The sequence below is a fragment of the Rhipicephalus sanguineus genome, chromosome 11, assembly GCF_013339695.2.
Source record: "Rhipicephalus sanguineus isolate Rsan-2018 chromosome 11, BIME_Rsan_1.4, whole genome shotgun sequence".
In the NCBI taxonomy this organism is placed as follows: domain Eukaryota; kingdom Metazoa; phylum Arthropoda; class Arachnida; order Ixodida; family Ixodidae; genus Rhipicephalus; species Rhipicephalus sanguineus.
In genome coordinates this window covers 22,489,574-22,508,178 of record NC_051186.1, presented here as the reverse complement: position 1 = coordinate 22,508,178, position 18,605 = coordinate 22,489,574, and the positions used below count along the sequence as shown (strand labels likewise).

Below are 18,605 nucleotides of genomic sequence, written 5' to 3'. Positions count from 1 at the left end.
CGTGTGTACCCGAGAGCGCGGTTATCGGAGTGAATTATGTGATTTATATGGTCGCCCCAAGATAGGTTACTCGAAAGATGGACACGCAGGTATTTAATCGAGTCAGTAGCAGCTATATGACAGTTGTTGATTGTGTAAGTAGCCGGCGTGTGGTTTCGGCGACGATGGAAAGAAATTAGTAATGTTTTTTTCGCATTAAGGGACATCAACCAGGTGGTACACCACTGCTGAATGCGTGAGAGGTCATGCTGTATATAGAGGAGACATCGGTGGGGTTATTTATAGGGCGGTAGAGGACACAATCATCAGCAAAAAGACGGATGTTAGATTCAACGGAAAGCGGAATATCGTTAATGTATATTAGGAATAAAAGAGGCCCTAGGACGATACCCTGGGGCACGCTGGACAAGACATGCGAGAGGTCGGAGGAGTGATCATTAACATGCACGAATTGTTTACGGTTTGTTAGGAATGCTTTAATCCAGTTAAAAACATGCCGATGAAGGTTTAGACGCGAGGTTTTTTGAAGGAGACGGGAGTGGGGTACCATATCGAAGGCTTTTTCAAAATCTAAGAACAGTGTGTCATTTGGGATGTTACGGTCCATATGAAGGTGAATGTCGTGCAGGAATAATGTTAGTTGGGTCTCGCATGAGTGATCTTTACGAAAGCCATGTTGGTTTGGGTGAAAGAAGTTTACGGATGATAAAAATGTAGCAACATGAGAAAAGATGACGTGTTCCATGATCTTTGAACAAACACTAGTGAGCGAGATTGGTCGGTAGTAACGTGCAAATGAGCGGTCACCTTTCTTGAAGAACGGAAAGACCTTCCCAACTCTCCAGTCTAATGGGACTTCACCTGTGTCGGGTGACTGCTGAAAAATGATTGACAATATGGAACTACATACATGTTTAGTATTTTTCAGAATTTTGGCGTTTATGCCATCTATACCGCATGACGAAGAGTTCTTTAATTGGTTAATAACTTTTACAATTCCCTCTGAATTGAATGTAATCTTTGGCATTGGCGGAAAAGCAAAATGCGGAAAATCAGGAAGTTCGTTGTTAGGTTCGTTAGTAAAGACTGAACAAAATGCAGAGTTGACGGATGGAACGTCGCAGTCGGCAACGGGGGATCCAGAAGTGTCACAAAGAGAGACTGTGGTTTTGTCGTCCGGTTTCATAATTTTCCAAAAGCGGCGTGGGTATGTACATGTATTACCATGTACATACATTGTCACTGGTATTACCATTAATATGTATTACCAGTGACAATTTGTATTAGATGCTGCAAATCACTTCTTGAATGCTGCCCTCTGTTAGGAACGAGTAAGAAATGTGTTTTTTCGTAAAAATATTATGTTGGCATGCCCGCAAAATCTTTCCAGGAATAACTGTCTTCAATCTTTTCAATATTTGTGTTTGTGTGTGTGTGTAACAGGTACGGCAAATATCACGTAAACTTCGGAACTGCATCAGCTTTGAACTGAAGAGGTGCCCGATAACAAAAAAATGAAGTCCACGAAATAACCAGGATTTTAATGCAGATTGTTTACGCAAAATGTTAATCTTTTTGCACAAATGATGCGGCCAAGGAAAAGCAAGAATGGGAAAGTACACCTCGAATACGGGCAAAATATAAGTCACCGGAAACAGTGCGCAGTATGCTTACGCAAAACTTCACAAATGTACATTTAAATATGCAATCAATAAACGGAACTAAGCAATGATCACTATACATAATGGCCAACTGATATGTCCTTGGGCCAAGCTGCTGTCTCGGACGCACCATGTAAACAGAACTATAAAGGAAGAGCGCAGAAATAACGAAAGAAACTACTTCAAAACTGTTTTAAAAGTGCGAACCACTATTGTGCACTCAATTTAAAGGAAGGTTGCCGCTTCTAGTTCAAAAAGCAATGAAGAACAAGAACGACAAATGAAAGTAACAAACAATGCTGTTAGTACGGCTTCTCAATAGTTGAATTTGTTTGGTAACGCCGCGTATGCCGACCTCTCAGTGAACAAGGTGAAGCTGTCGATTGGCTGGTAATGTCCACCTGATGCCCGTATTCTTATGTTTATATTAGGTCACAGTGCTAAAAGGTACAAAATCCTCACGGCTTTAAAAGGTGGTGAACAATAATATTGCGTCAGAATTACGGACTCATTGACCTGAACTCTGCAACAGTAGTGTCTTTTCCTTTCGTTTGCGCTGATTTTTGTCCTGCTCGGTATCAAAGGACAACGTTGACCCGGCGAGGAAGCTTAGCGAAGCGGTCAATGACTTCCGACACGCTGATGTCGACATTTCTGTGGGCGTACAGAAGTGCCTGGCCAACCATGCGTTCCTCAGACATCGTGGAGCGTAAGTAGTTCTTAAGTAACCTCATGCTTGAAAACGTTCCCTCTGCGCTGGCAGTGGTCACTGGAAGGGTGACTAGAATCCGGAGTAGCTTGTACACATTCGCACAGAACCTGCTGTCGCAATGAGAGAGGGCATCGGTTCCTCTACCGGGGCTCTGGTTTGCTGCTTTGTTCGCCCACTTTGTCCACCATAGTCGCAGTTCTCCAAAACCAGCCCTCGTTTCGACGTCATGCGCAAAAACGGTCAGGAGATTTTCTGCTCCTTTCTCCCGATCATCTTGCATTGGTGGTATTGCGGATGATACAATTAATGAAAAGTCCTTTAGAAGTGTCCTGTGCTGTTCGAACCGTTGGTTTAACTGGGCTAGTACGTGGTTCATGAACGGAATGAACAGGGTTCTGCGAAAATATTCTTCCGCACTTTCGAATGCATTGCTCCCAAGGTTTTGCTTCCGGACACCGGCTCGACGGCTGGTGATCTCCACATTCAGTTTTTCTGCCAATGCCTGCATTTGTGCAAATATTTTTGAGAAAGAAACATTCGTGTTCTTGCGGTCACTTTCAATTGTCTGCTGTATCACTTTCGTCAATGGCAGCGCTCATGTCGATACTCCTCGTCTGCAGCTTATTTGACAGTGGCAAAGTCAGTGCTAACACGTGTTCCGTCACATGCAGGCTTACAAGGAACGCTGGTGAAAAGAGTGCCAACATTAGACTGTTTGCCTGCACTGGACTTTCGCCATTTCCGTTAAACTTAGTCTCCTCTAATGCTGCGATCAACGGCTGAAAGAGGCTCACAAATGAAAGCACTGCATCGTGCTTCTCGGCCCAGCGCGTTTCGCATAGTCCGAAAAGGCGCTGCCTTGTAGGCTCAGGACAGCTCAAACTTATCACTTTTCGCAAAACGTGTGAGCGGCTAGAAGATTTACAAAAGGCTGACGTCGCCTTCAGAGTCCCAAAACAGTTTCGAATGTCTGTGATGGAGCACGCTGCACACACAACTAGATAAAGGGAGTGACACGCGCAGTGAATACATAGAGTGCGGCTGGATATTTCTCACGGACAGCAGCTTGAACACCATTCGTTTTGTCGGCCATCGAACTTGCACCACCGTAGCCTTGACCACGGAGATGCTGCATGTTAATTCCCATTTCTATAAGGAGCCTTATGATGGTGTCGGCCAGGGCCCGGCCATTTGGTCGTGAATTGGCACAAAGCCTAAGAACACTTCTTCGATTCCGTTCGCATCCTTATTAAGGTACCTTGCACAAACAGTAAGCTGCTCGATACCCACAACATCCGTCGTTTCATCAGCAAGTACGGAGAAGCAGCCTGCAGCGTTTACTTTTGCGACTAGGCTTTCCTTGATGATTGCAGCAGAGATTTCTATAATGTGGTTTTGTACATATAAACTAAAATATGAGGCCTTATTTGGGCAACTTTCCAAATGCTTTTTTTTTATCTGTGTCGTCACAATCCGCGCGCATGCGAAGCAGCTCTTTGAAGTTGCCTGTATTTGTAGAGGAGGCTGTGCTTGAATCCATGGGACCACTGTCTCTATGTCCACGGAGAGCCACACCTTGCCACCCGCAAAAGAGAACTGTTTCAACAATAGGCTGTAACTTCCTTCGGATCTCTCTTATTTGAATTTGCCTGCCATGGTCCAGCTGATCAACAACACTGGGCACACATCCTGAGAAGGTTTGAAGAAAACTATCGGCTACCAGATGAGCGTCAGTGTGATATTTAGTGACTTCATGTGCACCGAAGACTTCGAGGGCGTGCTTCCACTTTTGAAATGGATTGGATACGAGGGCCTTAGTGCGCACATGTTGGCCCTTGCCAATCTCACTTCTGCTAAAAAGGACACACACTCGGCAAAACGCACCCTCTTGAAGCGCTGAGAAGCTAAGCCATCGGTACCTGTCCAGCCAAGCCACGTAAACATTCGTTTCTGCTTAAAATCGTTCATAGACTTAAACATATAGCATGGCGGAGGAATCCAAGGAGAAGCTAGCAGTTGATGTTTTGTGTCATCATCCACTTTTGAGCCATCTGTGTAGAGCCCGATATCAAACTTGCTTCTGCTAACATTTTGAGGGTCATAAAAAGATAAGTAATTAAATAAATGATAATCAGGCTGAAGCCCAATAAATCCCACCACCCGGGTGACGCCGCTGGTTGGTGGTGTATGAGAGCACGAAAAATTTCGGGGGGGGCTGAAGCCCCATAAGCCCCCCCCCCTGGCTACGCCCCTGCACCTAGCATAGCCATCTGAGCGCGCGCTCGCGCCAAGGAGAAGTCTTCTTCCTCTTGTTCTTCGACCGCCTTGATGATGATACGTGCAGAGCACTTTAGGACCCGGGCTGCCGTATGCTGTGCTAGCTTGGCGTAAAGCAGACAAAATCATATATGCTGGCACGCGCGTTCGGGCCTGTGTAAGGGGCTTGGTAAAACGCTGTGGCCTCTCCCCCTTACACTCTCTCAGCAATCACGTGATGGCGTCGGGGAACGAGATTCTGCAGATGCGCGATGAACCCGCGTGGCGTGCTTCAACAAGTGTTCGGGACGAGCAACAGCAACAGCAACTACAGTGAATTTATGGTGGGCTCCACTTGTAAGGACGCGTTAACATCGGACAAGGTGCCCGTGATGAACGAAACTTTAAGTCGACCCATGCGCTGCTTCGCATCCCCACATGGTTCCCTTTAGTGGAAGACGGTGTAATTTTAACACGAAAGTGTTTTATGCCGGGGTCCACCAAGACTTCAGTGACGTATTTCCGTCACGGAAATGACGTAGAAAAAATGTACACGATCAGATGGCAAAGAAAAAAGGTTCCGTCAACGGGAATCGAACCCACGACCGCTCGGTCCGCAACAACAGATGCCGGGCGCGCTATCCACTGCGCCACGGTCACAGACTAGTGGCTTTACAAACGCACCTTTTATATCTACCACTCTCCAGGTCGGCGGGGTGGTGTTGCCCTCTGGGAGCGGCAAAGTAATTCATCATTACTGTGACCTCCGCGATTAGTACCTGCAGAGCGTTACACGTCCATCCCATTCGGCGCGTTTCCAATAAAAGTTCAATTTAGTCAATACCTTAACACACCACGAGGTGGCGACCTCAGCCGAAGCGTCATAAAAGCGTCGGCCTCGCTCATAGCATCACGCTAATCCAAACCAAAAAATTGGCCGCGTATATGCGTGCTTCGCTGCAAATGTCGTCTAAAGACGATAGAAGACACGCTGCGTGAGATATGGACGCCATCTGGCAATACGTCGGGAAACATGAGTGCTGTGTTGCGGGCTGGTAGTCCCGGCGCAGCAGCAGGCGAAGACCGGCGGTGACCAACGCGACCGGCGGGGACACCAGCCAGCCCGAACACGCGGTTTGGCGCGAAGCGCTGAAGCAGAAGAAACGTCCGCATTCAACGAGTACTCTCCACACACTCTTTTATTTACACGTCGCCTGGGTAAAACAGGAATGCCAGAGCGGCGCCCCATGGCATTCGTACAGTGAAATACAGAACCGAAACCGAAACACAACAATGAGCTCGTGCAGAGGGCACGGAGGAAGGCAAGTTTCAGAGCAGTCGCATTTTCAGCAAGCAGGCAGGCAAGCAAAGAACTTTAATCCGGAGGCGGCGCTCGACCCCCTTTAGCGCAGCTTAAGAAACTAGGGTCTTTAGAATTACGTATGTATGCATTTTCTATTAAAGGAACACACCACCTAATACTTACCTAGTGATGTTGCGCCTCAGATATGCGTGATGTTTACTTCTTGACCGACAACGTTCACAAGTATGAAGCCGTACCAGTTCAAGATTGCTGGCCCTTGGGCAAGTGGTTCAACTTTGGCCGAGTGGCTGAATCGAGTGACGTGCCGACAAACAGAAAGACAGACAGACCAAAATTTCTCCGATTAAGTATCCCAAGAAAGGCTATCGTCTTTAAAATAGCTCTGCGACGCGCGCCTGCCTCACCTGGCTGTAACATCGCGTTCCCCGCTCAGGCGCTCGCCCCGAGAAAAATCGCGGCCGGGCTACCGGGATGGCACGACGCGCGTTGCGTTTCCCTCTAGTCCGGCCGTGGTGTTCAATACCATTTTAAATGCCGAGGGATGGCGACCAAGTTCTGCGTCCAATATGCGACGCTGTTCTGGCTACCACACCTCGTTCTCCGATTACGCTTTCACCATAACTACTACAGCTACCACAAGGGTTTGTTTAATCATTGAACATGGACGTTAGTCGTCGGCATAGAGATGTACCACCAAGCATCAAAGTGAGTGCATCGACGTTAAACGGTGCTCTATCTGCCAGGCATCAATAGACATTGTGCAAACTCTCTTTTATAAATGTACAGGAAACATTCAGTTACTTCTACGAGGGCACGTTTTACTTTCGTGTTATTCCGATTCCTATGACGGAGGGATCAACCGTGTTTTTTTTTGTGCTACTTTTCCTATACAGTGTGAAACCCACTGCAAATACAGAACGACAGCCCTTCTTGAAAGTGAACTCTTCTCTTGATGATCATTCCGTTTTTCGGGCTGTTCTAGGTCTGCTAAAATACCATAATCAAGCTGCGCCAAAGATAAAGAAACTGCGCAACCACATGTTTTGCAGTGCACCACAAGAAACCCACCGGCTCTTAGCTTTGTTGCAGTGCTCGCGCAGGAGGAGGAGGAGGAGAAAGACTTTATTTATCCCAAGAGGGAAGGGTGCGGTGGTGGAGGGAGCAGAGGAGCCTACCCGGCGTAGGTCTCCGCTACCCTCTTGGCCCAATCCAGGATCTGGTCCTGGACCTCGGGCGCCGAGCTGCACATAGCAGCCTCCCACTGCTCCTTACTACTAATGTTTAGTGAGTTAGGTGGTGGGTTCAGAGTACAACCCCACATGATATGATCGAGATTGGCTCTTTGTTGGCAGAAAATGCATAAAGGGGAGGGATATATCGCAGGGTGTATAAGATGGCGGAAAGAGGGGGTAGGGAACGTACGGGTCTGTAACTGGCGCCAAAGTATTTCGTGGTTGCGAGTAGCTCCCCGGTGTAAGGGGGGGGGGGGGGGTATACTGTGCGCTGAAGGCGGTAGTGGTTTGTTATGTCGTGGAAGGTCAAAAGACGATCCCTCGCACTGAAGGGTGCCGCGTGGTCTAAGGCGTCGTCGGTGGCCTGCGCCCGGCCTGTCATTCCTCGAGCACAGGCATGAGCCGCCTCATTGCCACACAGCCCCGCATGCGCGGGCGTCCATATGAGAGCAACGTCTTGCGTGGGAGAATGTTTATTAAGAGTTGAAAGGGCAGTTTGTGAGATGCGACCTGCACTGAAGTTACGTATGGCAGTTTTAGAGTCAGTAACAATCATAGTGATATTGGGGATGGATAAACCTAATGCGATGGCAGCCTCCTCTGCCTCCTCCGAGGAGTTGACAGTGACGGATGCCGTTGTGATCGCCTTGCCGTTGGTATCCACAGCAGAAAGGGCATAGGACGAGGAAGATGGGTCCTATCATTCAAACAGCGGCCTGTGAGGCCAACGTAATGCTTGCCACATGAGAGCGGGAACCTATAAACGACACCAAAAATGCAGTAGTTGCGGGCCTTGTTTCGAAAAATGTGTCATTCTGAATAGCAGCTACAATCAATTTACACGGGAAATTATTGAGGCGAAAGCTACCAAAATGCTTGGTGATGAGAGGCACAAAGCGTCTCCTCAGCTCCAAATATTCCCTACGGAAGACGGAGCTGTAGAGTCGGATCCAAGTTGTGAAGTTGTGAAGGCCAAAATCCGCCTTGTTTTCACGGTGTAAATGAAATGGTGCTGAACATTTCCTTAGCCGCATTAGACAAGCCATGTTCTTGGTCCACTGTAGTACAAACGTCATCTTTCATGAAGTGTTTGCTTTGTCATGAACTTTAGAATAATGAATCTTTCCCTTTATGAGAAGTAACGCCATGGCCTCCTTAGTGTCCATAAACTTCCGTTATTCTTGTTTACATCTTGCTTGAGCAGGTCAAGAGAACGTAATTTCTAGCTCGAACATTTCCTTCTCAGGTTTCTTGTGTTGTGGAATGTGCTCTGCTGTCAAACCGGGAACCTTACAAATTGTCACTGTAAGGCCACAGTACCAGTCTGCACAAGTGCTTTTTTTTCAGCTCTGCCGCACAGCGTACAGCATCACCTCCAGGTGCACAATGGTGGGCTGGTAATTTAATAGCTCGTATTCGTGTTGCGAATGTAAATGTATCATTTAGCTGAAAGCAAAAGTGACTTCTTCACCATGCACACATCACAAACCTTATTTTTCAGTGACTGCCGCTACCAAAATAGTTCAGTTCGCGAACACACCACATTACACCACCACCGTTTTCTGCAAATATGGTAGAGAGTCTTATCCATTGTGAGGCCGAAATTCTTCAGACGTTTCTAGAGGACGCATCTGAAACACATCTCAAAGCTGTTTCCATCATTTTTGGTCACACCTTATAATCTTTGTTTCACAGCACGGCCGTGGGCAGGCGAGTCCATGCTGTCGAGGCGAGTAATCCGACGTTGTCCTTTTCGTAACTGCCACTTCGGCCGCGTAGATCGCCTTGGTGTGAACGTGATGTGAGTGATGGCACTGATGAGGTGCGCACCATGCGCGCTATGCACTTTTATACAATCGAAACACTAAATGCACTGACGCACATCAGGACCTTGCACGAGGAGATCAGTAACCAACCATTTTTGCTCCTGCTCGTGTGGTAAGCTGTTGCTACGGGGTACTCTCCGCACAAGCCGCTGCTGGTAAATCGCCGCACGTGGGAAACGATGCTGCCGTGTCCGCTACTGAAGGCCTTTCGATGCACCGAAAGAAGCTATACATGCCCGAAAGTAAGGTACACTTGCTGAAACTACTGAAGTACTCGCATAGGACAATGCTATACTTTTTGAGATTGGTGCTGTTGGTTTCAAGGATGATGTAACAATTCCGCTAAATGTCACTTTGGCGTTTACCTCAAACGCGATGAGAAGCACTAAGACTCGAGATGCAGATGTGGTGTTGACGGCGACACAATAATGGAGATGCGCGAGGATAATCTCAGATCGCCTCACGACAGATCGCGTTGAGATGTGCATGCAGACTCCGAGATTCCCGCAGTGGGTGTTGCGATTCAAAGAACAGATATATTGTTGTTCTGGCGCTAAAATCCACGTCTTTACAAGTTATGCCGTTTAGCGTTCTGGTATTTATTTAAAAATTAAGTCAGTATTCGCCGCGAGATCGGGCTACAGGTGGCAGCACTGTCGCCGCGCTAGTGTGGATAGGCGGTTGTCGGCGCGTATACAAACGCACACAACAGCGCTTCGTTGTGAGCGATTTGACCCGATTTCCGGCAAACAAAATGCGTTGACTCCAGCTTTCTGGGAATATGTGCGCTCTTCATTCCCGAATTAATTCACGAAGCGCGCCGAACGTTACTATTACTTGTGAGAGAAGCGCATCCAGCCCACGAACGGGTTGCTCGCCTTCGGCAACAATCGGCGTTTTCGCAATGGATGACGTTTTCTTGTTGTTTTATTTGTACATGTTTAGCGTGTGTTCCACCTACTACGCACTGCTAGCGCGGCTGAATTAAGTCTTTACTTCTTGTTCATCTGGATAAGCCCCAACAAAAAGAAAGCCCGTATTCTTGCACGATGAGTTCAAATAGCACTTTGTGCACTGCGTGCTCAAATATTCATCCGCGTTTCTTATTCAGTTCTCCATGAAATGCAGGACATTTGATAGGTTTACTGAGGAAAGCTACGCGGCTGACAGCGCTTTAGCGCTACGGAGACGTTTAACACGCACACGCTTGTTTTAGGGGCGAAGCTCCTTAAGGCGGCACCCGTTCGTCCCTCGTAGTCGTAGTCGTAGTCGTAGTCGTAGTAGTCGTAGTCGTAGTGCGTAACCAGTCTTACGCTTTGACCTCCAAGGTGGTGCCGGTGGGAGATTTTTCCTGTGCGTTGTTGAACAATAAAAAATTCGCAGCGTTAGCTAAAAGCCGACTTCTTCTGTCTCTCATTCCCATTAGCAGCCATTCTTTACCTCCAAGGTAGTGCCTGGTGAGATTTCTCCTGTGCGTGATTAAACAATAAAAATTTTGTTCAAAACGCCGTTGATTGATGAAATAAACCAACGAAAGACGCCAGATGTTTTGTAAAAGCAAAACGAAAGAACGCCGGATGTTTCTAAAGCAAAACGAAAAGACGCCAGCTGCTTAACGAAAGACGCCAGATGTTTTCTAAAGCAATGGTTTTCTAAACAATGAAAATTCACAGCGTACATGTAAAATTAAAGTGAGCTGCAAGTCGTCATAACTCATCGAACCTTTAGTAGAAACGCGCCCGATCTCACGTCGGTGATGATGTACTGGGCAGAATTCACGGAAGATTCACGGTTTACCGATGAACCTCCGCAGCTTCGCCCACTCATCATCATTCACTCCGTGGATATGCTGTGATTTTTTATTCCAGTAACAGTACACAAAGGCAACCGTACAGCACGGAACTTTCTTCGATTGATTACTTGCACGACAGTATGGAACAAACCCTCGGTTATTTCACGGGACCACAGTACGTTTTTTCATGCGAATAATGTCCGCTACCTTCCGTCAATCTATAACAACGCAACAAAAACGCTCAAGATAAGGTAAAAAAAAAGATGTGGCTTCGTATGAAATTACTACGACACAAATGTAAAGTACGCCATTTGGATTAATTTTGACTATCAGGGCCACGGGTGTTTTTGTATAAATTTCCCCACAAGTTTAAATTGCGCAAGACAACTCAGTCTTGCGACTTCCGTGTCGTTCCATTTTCTGTTGCTTTTAGGGGACAATATAGGTACCGAAGTGTCAGACGTGACTTTACCGGACTATATCTCTGTAGTGGGACCAGGGCCGTACACAACTAAAGCTCGTCGCGTAACCTATAAACGACAGTCCCGATGTCATACACCTAACGACAACGCGCAAGTGCATGAGAGCCTTTTTTTACCACCGAGCCAATAAAGGCTATATTCGCACGGGATTTAGTACTTCTCATCTTTAGGACAACGCCGAGTGCACTTTGCAATGCGCTTGAACCACAGAGCGGCACCTTTACTGATATGACTCTCGTGAACGGATGGTACGACGACCACACATAGTACTCACGACAAGTGCACTCACTGATCTTATTACAGTACATATACAGCCGACCAAGGCCAAATGCTTCTTTACATCGTGTTAGGCATACGTACGTGCGGTTAAAGTTGCACTAACGCAATGGAACAAACCGCCTTTTGAGCACCTGCATGACGTACACGCACATGCAAACACAACGTGGCTAGCAGACGACGCATGGAGCAATCCACACTAGGCGCAGTTCAGCCAAGAGCCGCCAGGCGGCGACTCCGCTCGATCTCGCCGCCAGTAGCGAAATAAACTCTTTATACACGAAAATTATTGCCATTCCTTGGGACCTACTTCTTTTGCAGCGCGCAGGCGCGCAAAAAAGGCGCCGTGTGGCCTCGCGGGCGGAGCTTATATTTACCCTAGCTTGTAAAAGTGGTTGTTAGAAGGCATAACTGGCTGCGTGTCAGAGGTGGACGGACGATCATGAAAATTTCCCGTAGGCGCATGTTACGTGAAAAGTTCTCGAAGTCCTTAGCCCATTGAAAATTTTAATATCCGCCAGATGCTGGACAAAAGGTAAGGCCCCGTGATAGAACGCGAAGTTCATCCCTAGTTAAGCTTACATGCAAAGGATAAACATTGGTAGACGGCGGCGTGCTATCCTCTAATCAAGGAAAGGTTTTTATTGGGACCGCCGTTATTACCTGCTATGGAAAAAACGACCTGTCCACGCCATCACAGAGCAATTTTTAATTTTTTGTCATACGTCTCACTCAGCTTTTTTTACTATGTAAGTTTCTAATTCGACAATTTCATGCGCACTGAAGCTGCCACTTGCGTACAGTTGGCATAATTAAAATACGAGCGTGTCACTATACACAGAGACACAAGAAGACTGTCTTGTGTCCCTGTGTAGTTCCGAGCTCCTATTTAAAGTGTCACGGATCACCAACTTGCCCAATTAGATATTCTGCACAGCTGTAGCTTCGTGTTTAGAGGCTTTAATGAGCGTGAACAATACAGGAAAGATCTAAAGAGGCCGTGCTAAGTATTGCAAACTATTAGCAATATTTTTAGCGGACATATTACTGGTGGCTGCTTTCACTAAAAGAGTGCGTCCCTTAGGTGCAACACGAGCCACTAAGAATGTACTATATAGTGGAAAGATGCAGTTCGTTCCGGATGCGCTTTTCCCTTGTTTTTCTCAACTTTATCAAGGCACTAGAAGTATTCGCCTTTCTCGCACAAGGCCACCTATAGTCGTTCGCTGGGTTCTTTTTTCCTACTTCTAGTCATTCTCGCAAGGCTGGAATGCTTCTGCAGTCTATTCCAGGGGTCTCAAACTCGCCACAGCTAGCGGGAGACGGTCACGAAATTTGGTCCCGCAAGGGCAAGGACAGTGAAGGAGGTCGAAGCAGAGGGGGGGGGGGGGGGCGATAGAAGATGTCATCTAACGCTGCCATCATAAAGAACGTATTTCCTCTATCTCAAATATGTATCATTTCTGAAGAGGATTTGGAGTCAGGACGAGAGAAATATATCGATACTTATCTCCAGAATCATTCAAATCTGGACGCCCATTATGAAATATAGCGATATTACGCGGTATGTTTTAACACGTGGGGACTGCATGCGGTGCCTCACGAAAAATAAAGTGCTTGAGACCAGTCCCGTCTCTGTAGCTCACCCAAACACAGCATTATTATTCACAATGGGCGAGTAAGCAATGCGAGTACCATTTAGCAAAGCCAGAAACATTTTATTCCTCCTGAAGCCACGGGCCACTGAAAAAACGTCCGCGGGCCGCATGCGGGCGGCGTGTTTGAGACCCCTGGCCGAGCCGCAGGGGTCTCCTGGTTGCATCCTCAGTGCCAGGTTATTAGCTCGTTACGATGATCGCGCAGAGGCTAGCCTTGGTGAAGCAACAGCCGTCAAGGTATTCCACTATGTGGATGGTTTTTTAGTAGTGATGCAGAACTATCGATGGTACTATCGATACTATCGATAGCTGAGTCACTATCGAACCATCGATGGTAAAAAATACTATCGATAGCGCTATCGATAGTAAGAAATTCGATGGTACTATCGATAGTATAAATCAACAGCACGAACTCATTGCAGAATAAACTTGTTTCCCCGCACGCGTGGCACATAGTGGAGCCGGAGGAGCAGGGGCAAGAAAGTTGACATGCTTGTGTTCTTCACCAGAGTGCTTTGCTGCCACATGATCATAAAGTCAAACTGTTCAGCTGTAGCGGAAACGAAGCCGTTACATGTGGTGGAACTGCGCGGCTACATATTTACATTGCATTTTATCATTTAACAGTAAAACAAAAATATGAACTAAGTTTCGTAATTGTAAGGTGTAACTGGTTGCTTTCGGATGTGAATTTACTGATGGACATATTCCGCCATTTTCACTGCAGAAATAATTTATTTCTTTTGCCAAAAATGCTCATAAATTAAGCGAAGCTGATTGACAACATGGCCGGCCAGCGATAGCATCATTATTCATACCACTATCGATAGTAATGGCACGTGGTTGTGATGCGGAAGAATGCTGTAGCAAGACTGGTACATACGGAGCTCATTATTTGGGAGAACTTGTGCCCAGAAAATCAAAACTCAAAGTAGAAGCGCCGATACACGCTGCGCAGTGATAGCGGCGAGTAGAGTCGTCGGCCATCGAGTAATCTGATAAACGGTGGAACGCGTCCTATTTTATACATCCATCATCGAACCTTCGAGCGTGATCGCTGGTGCTCGCGTAAGCTCTCGAAGAAACTTGGCTATTCGCGTGCGGCGCGTAATCATAACAGAATGATCTCATGCAATTGTGAAGCTTCTCAAACATTACGGCGCGATCTGCGTCAAAAGTTCTTAACATTCTTTGTGGGTGAAACCCGAATACATCAAAGCAAAGTAATAAAAACGCGTGGCAGTGATATTGCTACTCATATTAACCATGGTACTACCGATTGCACTATCGATAATTTGTCGATAGTAGTACTATCGATAGTTTGTCTGCACTATCGATAGTTTCAAAAAAACTATCGATGCTATCGATAGTCAATTTACCGATAGTTCTGCACCACTATTTTTTAGTCATGTAAAATGCAGAGCTGTGTGACGCAAGAGAGGCATTGGATAAGATTTCAAACATTTATTTCTTGTATAACACGACTAACCTTGAATTGACGAGTGGAGTTGACGACAGTTCGGCGTTGTTTTGCTTTGCTCGCTAATCAAATTTTCGCATAAAAAAACCCGAATGTTGCATTAGAATCTTCGTAATTTTAATCGGTTATTGTTTTCAACAACAGCGTTTAAATAAAATCGACAGTTCTTGGGGTTTTTGCATCCTCAGTGCCGTTTATAAGCTCGTTACGATGATCGCGCAGAGGCTAGACGTTGTGAAGCAACAGCCGTCAAGGTATTCCACTATGTGGATGGTTTTTTAGTCATGTAGAATGCAGCTGTGTGACGCAAGAGAGACCTTGGATAAGATTTCAAACATTTCTTTCTTGTATAACACGACTAACCTTGAATTGACGAGTGGAGTTGACGACAGTTCGGCGTTGTTTTGCTTTGCTCGCTAATTAAAATTTCGCATAAAAAACCCGAATGTTTCATTGGAATCTTCGTAATTTTAATCGGTTATTGTTTTCAACTACAGCGTTTAAATAAAATCGACAGTACCCGGGGTTTTAGGCGCCAAAACCATTATATGAGGAAAGCTGTTGTTCAGATTCTTCTTGACCCCATTTAACACGTGCACCTAAGTCTGACTACATGGAACAGCGTCCAAGCAACCAAATGAAAGTGTGAGACGACGTAACTCTCAATAGATGTCCTCTTGAAGTGTCACACCTCTGCGTCTGTCTGGACGGGAAACGAACGTTACCTAAGGATAGCTGCGACAACGCAGGTTCGAAAGGAATGCTTTGGGAACGTAGGGAACGCATTCCCGTCGGGAACGTCGACATAGCGGCGTGCGTGTCGCGAAAGGAAGAGAGCGTTGCATTGCGCAATGTAAAGTACACAGCTGCAACATGCATTATCCGCTCACGTGACGCTGCAGTACGTCCGCGTTGTGGATTCTAGAGAGGGTGGCGAACGTCTATCCAGAACAAGGCAATGTGATTTTCGGCTAGTGTTAGGGCTCATTCACACCGGCGACTAGCAGCAGGTCGCACGACCAAGTTCCTCGAAAATAGTAGCTTTGGTCGAAATACGACAACGTCAGCTCAGTCTTCCAGTGTTCTATTTTCCATACGCAAAGCTAGTGAACCAATCAGATGCGCAGGAATCTGCTTGTTTTGCGAGGTGATGGCGGAGCGAGCAGACGTGAACGGCATCATAATCGGGGCGCATTTTGGTGCGGCGACGGTTATTTATCGCACTAGCCAATGTAGACATCGGCCGCTTTGAGTCGCCTTTCGATCGTCAGTCACAAATGGTTGCGTAGCCGGTGCTAGTTGGAGGTGCGAATGAGCCTTTAGTGCATGGTTAGAAGGCCTGTGACATGTCGAATGTTTTCCGCGTGCAGCCTTGAGACTGAACGAGGTAGCGCCGAGGATTGGTTGGACGAGACCTATATGTCACGAAGGCTGAGCAAAGCGGCATGTATATTCGATTGCAAGCGCGACGAGTCTTTCGCATATGCTCCCTATTACAGGAACTTTTCATGCGCACCGTGTTTGACGCTTGGTACGCATGGAAAGGATTGAAGGCCGTGACATAAATGCGGGTGTAAGAAACAGGGCGTGAACGCGGAATGACGCATTCGCCACGTGGAAATTAGGAGGCATGGGAAAGTGCGCTGATGGTTTAGTGCACATGCAAAATCCACGACGCTGCGTTATTCTCGTTATACTGCTCGTGCGTAATCTTCAAGGGGGAATAAACACGCTTCCTGAAAACATAAACGACGCTGATAAGCGAGTAAAGTTAGCAAAGGTCACGTATCAACTGAGGGAGCAAGCAAAGGGCAAAAGTGTTGGCAGTGGTTACTCACTGAACGCTGCCCTGGCGTACTCCGTGAGCAGGGACACTAGGAACAGGAGCAGCAGCCACGGCCACGGAGTCAGCATTCCAAGTACATCCGTTGTGTTCCGCTCTGGGCCGCGGTCATAGCGCTGCGAGACGCCACAGTTGACCGCGCTGCCTCAAGATCGGTCGTCGGCGCCGCCGCTGCTTCAACGCCGCCACCTGGGGAAAGAGCTAAGCTGGCTGGCTGAATCTCGGTCGCGCAGTGCCAGTAACGTGCGCCGCCGCTTTCCACCGCCGTTCTTCAGGGCGCCGACGAATCTACGTCCGCTTCAGTTTCTCAAATTGTGTTTCAGCTCTTCGGCGCGTGTCGAAATAAAGACGTAAGGAAGAACCAGCAGACGACGAACAGGTGACCACAATGTCAAGTACACGGGCGAAAGTAAAGAGCTTGAAGCTTTTAGGAGAGATGCGAGACAGGAAGCACACGCCTTTCGATCGTCGGCGCGACACGAGACTTGCAGGCTTTCCCTGACCGCAAAAACAACTCTTTTCTTTTCTGACGCCTATTATTTCAGTGAGCTAGTGACATCACGTACGGAAGCAGGGTATCCATTGCCATTGATAGTCTTCTTACTACACCGTACGCAGAGTATCTACTGCGACATAGCTGCCGAAAGTCCGTACGGTGACCACATCATCGTTGCCCAGTGGTTTCTCGGTGAGGAAGACGAACTGCCTAAAATGACGGCTGCTCACTTCCCATCACTTGGTTGGCTTCCTCGCAGGGCAGTCCTGTTCTAAGTAAAAGCAAGCACACACGTGTACACAAACACTTTAAAGCGGGCAGAAACTGCCCGCAGGTGATGTTACGGAGACGCACGAAGCTGAAACCCCTTGCTCTGCAGCCGGCGCTTTGAATCAGTTCGGCTGCTGTTGTCGAGCCTGTTCCCTCTGGCTGGGCACGCGCGGAAGGATCGGAGAGGGGGAACCTTGCAGCACAAGCACGCACGCACTCGCTGATGCGCGATACAGTTCAGGGGGCAGCGCCAACCATACGGACGCACAGAAACAGAAGGGAGTCGCCGCACCCTGCGAAATAAAAGGAGTTATAATAAGTATAAAACAAGCGGGCGCAATCAACCTCCGCTAGAACGAAGAGGGAACTGAGGAAGCACAAAGGGGAAAGAAGGGACGGCGCTAGATATCCCGCCAGAGGGGGCCACCGTTGCTCTCATCGTTGCTATGGCGGCAGCTGCCGCGGGCTTGCGTCATCTTCCTTCTCCTCTTCTTCAAAACTCCCGCCGGCGAGCGCTTGTTGCGAAGGACTGGTTATGGTCGAAGGAATGACTCAGATGAGCGCAGAGTAATAGAAAGTGGAAAAGCTTGCTTTGGCAGAAGCAAGAGAATAAGTGAGAGAAAAAGTGGAGTGAATGGGCGCTCAAAATCTATACCATGCGCCAGTCACAACCATGGCAACTCTTGCCCCTTTCCCCCAGCCTGTCGAAACGGAGGCCCTGCTCTCTCGCCGCTGCAGTAGTCGCGCTCACCTTTCTTTCGCACGCTCGCTTTTCATCTTTCACCCGTGATTCCACTTTGTCTCGATTCAGCCCTCGCTCTATCATCCCTTCTCGTCTTCCTCACTCTGCGACCATGGTTACCAGACAGTCTGCGGTACGGTTGGCAACAGGGTGGAAGTCGCGTCGGATGCTGGGTTCTAGAGTTCGACCTGCTCACCTATATTCGCTAGCGACTGCAGCACCCCGGCGACGAGGCTGTTCGGCGACGATGCGACGATGCTTTCCCCGCCAGTTTTACGCGCGCCCCTCAAAGCCGCGCTCGGCACGCCGCTACGTTTTGAACAGTTTTCGATTGTTTAGGGCCCTGATAGCTTATCGACGTATGTGGGATAGCGCTGACGAAGTGCGCGAGAGTCGACATGATATGGCGAATAGAAAAATCACAGATGTATATGTATCAACTGTCATCAAACCAGGGTGTATAGCAACCCGACCACGAAGTAATCTTGTGCGTTCGAAAAGCAGTGAACGTCTCTGCTGTGCAGCGATAAGCGAGGCACTTTAGAAGAGTGGGCT

The 18,605-nt window shown here is 47.7% G+C and overlaps 1 protein-coding gene across 2 annotated transcripts in view; it reads right to left on the bottom strand.

Moving 5' to 3' along the window:
- The window catches only part of LOC119375661 (uncharacterized), a 315,585-nt gene extending 298,300 nt beyond the window's left edge, over positions 1–17,285 (bottom strand). Inside the window, exon 1 of one of the 2 annotated variants that reach the window (XM_049420276.1) lies at positions 16,538–17,285. In XM_049420276.1, coding sequence (XP_049276233.1) covers positions 16,538–16,613 — 76 coding nt within the window. In that variant the 5' untranslated portion in view covers positions 16,614–17,285. The remainder of the gene's footprint in view (positions 1–16,537) is intronic. The other variant, XM_037645895.2, reaches the window with a different exon arrangement.
- Positions 17,286–18,605: the final 1,320 nt, after the last annotated feature.